At 33.0% G+C, this 1,693-nt stretch overlaps 1 protein-coding gene across 1 annotated transcript in view; it reads right to left on the bottom strand.

Annotated features, from left to right (window-relative positions):
• LOC103601031 (TBC1 domain family member 19-like) overlaps positions 1–1,693 on the bottom strand; it is a 7,504-nt gene that overhangs the window by 898 nt on the left and 4,913 nt on the right. The window contains exon 2 of the mRNA XM_008585407.1: positions 862–932. Coding sequence (XP_008583629.1) covers positions 862–932 — 71 coding nt within the window. The remainder of the gene's footprint in view (positions 1–861; positions 933–1,693) is intronic.

Genomic DNA, 1,693 nt, shown 5'->3' with positions numbered 1-1,693 from the left:
CTTTCTCTTTTCTGAATATCTTAGTGTTAGCCCATGCTCAATATGCTAAAACATGAAGTAGAAAATAACCCGGACTTTAGTCTTGAGCCTTCTTCAAATATACAAGGTAGCATGAGTTTATAAGAGGTCTAACATTTCAAGTTGCTTCTATAAATAAACGTACATTATGAATCCTAGTCCCTTTATTCTAGTGAAAGGAGTAACGGACTACAGGAAGTCATTTTGAGATGGAACTAATGTTTATTCAGTTGCAAGACACATAAACATCCTCTTCCCTTTAGACAAAGAATGTAGGCAGCTATTTTAAGGATAAAATTTATATTTCTGTGAGAGAGAACAAATAGAGTAATATGGTAAGTACTATTTAATTGAACCACATTTCAGATAAAAATTATACTATGGAAAAGAAATCAGCTTTAAATAATTAACTCACAATAAAAAATAACCAAAAAAGCCTATGTATCTTTACTTTATCATCCAAACACATGCTCTTTAACTCTCTCAACTAGTTTTTCTTTGTTCTATGACCATAATGCACGGACACAAACAATAATAAGAAAATGCAACATAAGCCCCAATAGTTTCTATTAAAATTACTAGGTGTCTGATTTCCCCATAATGGTTATAATGGTTTCCTATAATAATTTTCTCTATGACTCTTTCATAAGAAGATTGTTTTCAAGTAATTAAAGAAACTGAATATTTCATATTACTTGGGTAAAAACAGAACTTACGAGTTTTACTCAAGTTAAAAAATTCGGCTACGGGTAACGTGCATTCTATGCATCAGACACAAAGTGACTGAGCCTGGCAGTCTCTCAGAAACTATTTCCATCCCATCTAAGTGAAACTTATCCTTACTTCAGCTGCAGCCAGTGATGTCACCTCCATCAGGTTCACTGCTCGGAAAGCAAACACGGCAGCTGCCAGGACTGGAAAAGAATGCACACTATTTCAATTGCTGGCCCACTCATCAGCTTGGCAAAGTTACTGCTATGCCCACAACTCACTACGAATGCTCAGAACTAATGCTTTCCATGACTGCACCTCCACATTCCGAGTTAAGGTTTTGGGATGAATGGAAATTGTGTGCTCTAGAGAAAAGTGCCTGATGGCTGGACAAACTGAATCTCATAGTTCTCAGAAAAAGGAAAATTCAGTGGTCTTAAAAAAAGCCATTTTATAAATTGTTTCTTTCATACCTACAACTTAAATTATAACAGTTTAAAAATGGCATGAAGATCTAATGACTGTCTTATAAATTAAAGTCTATTTTGATGCAGGTATTTCTTACTGCAATGAAAAGATTTCTGAAAAGTTATATGGAGACTGAATTTTTAAATATGTCAGATCATGTTTCATATGTACCAAGGAGGTGCCCTGACAGAAAAATGGCAATAAATTCTTTTCTTAAAAAATATTTTGACAATATTTTGTTATATTTATATTTTAAAACTCAGCATTGACTTTCTTAGAATGCCAGAAATGGATATATCTGTGGGGAGGGCTGCTGTGGGATTGATTCTGATATTTATATTAATGTTGGCCACAAGGAAAATAAATTGAGACTTTGAAAAAAAATAATTATAGGACAACTTGAAGGTCAATAATATACATCAAGTAGAAAACAATATTTGGATTATTGTTTCCATTAAACATATGCATATGAAAAAAGATTAGTGCTAACATATAA

Source organism: Galeopterus variegatus, unplaced genomic scaffold, assembly GCF_000696425.1.
Source record: "Galeopterus variegatus unplaced genomic scaffold, G_variegatus-3.0.2 Scaffold3559, whole genome shotgun sequence".
NCBI lineage: Eukaryota > Metazoa > Chordata > Mammalia > Dermoptera > Cynocephalidae > Galeopterus > Galeopterus variegatus.
The sequence above is the reverse complement of the archived record's forward strand: the minus strand, read 5'-3'. Positions and strand labels throughout refer to the sequence as shown.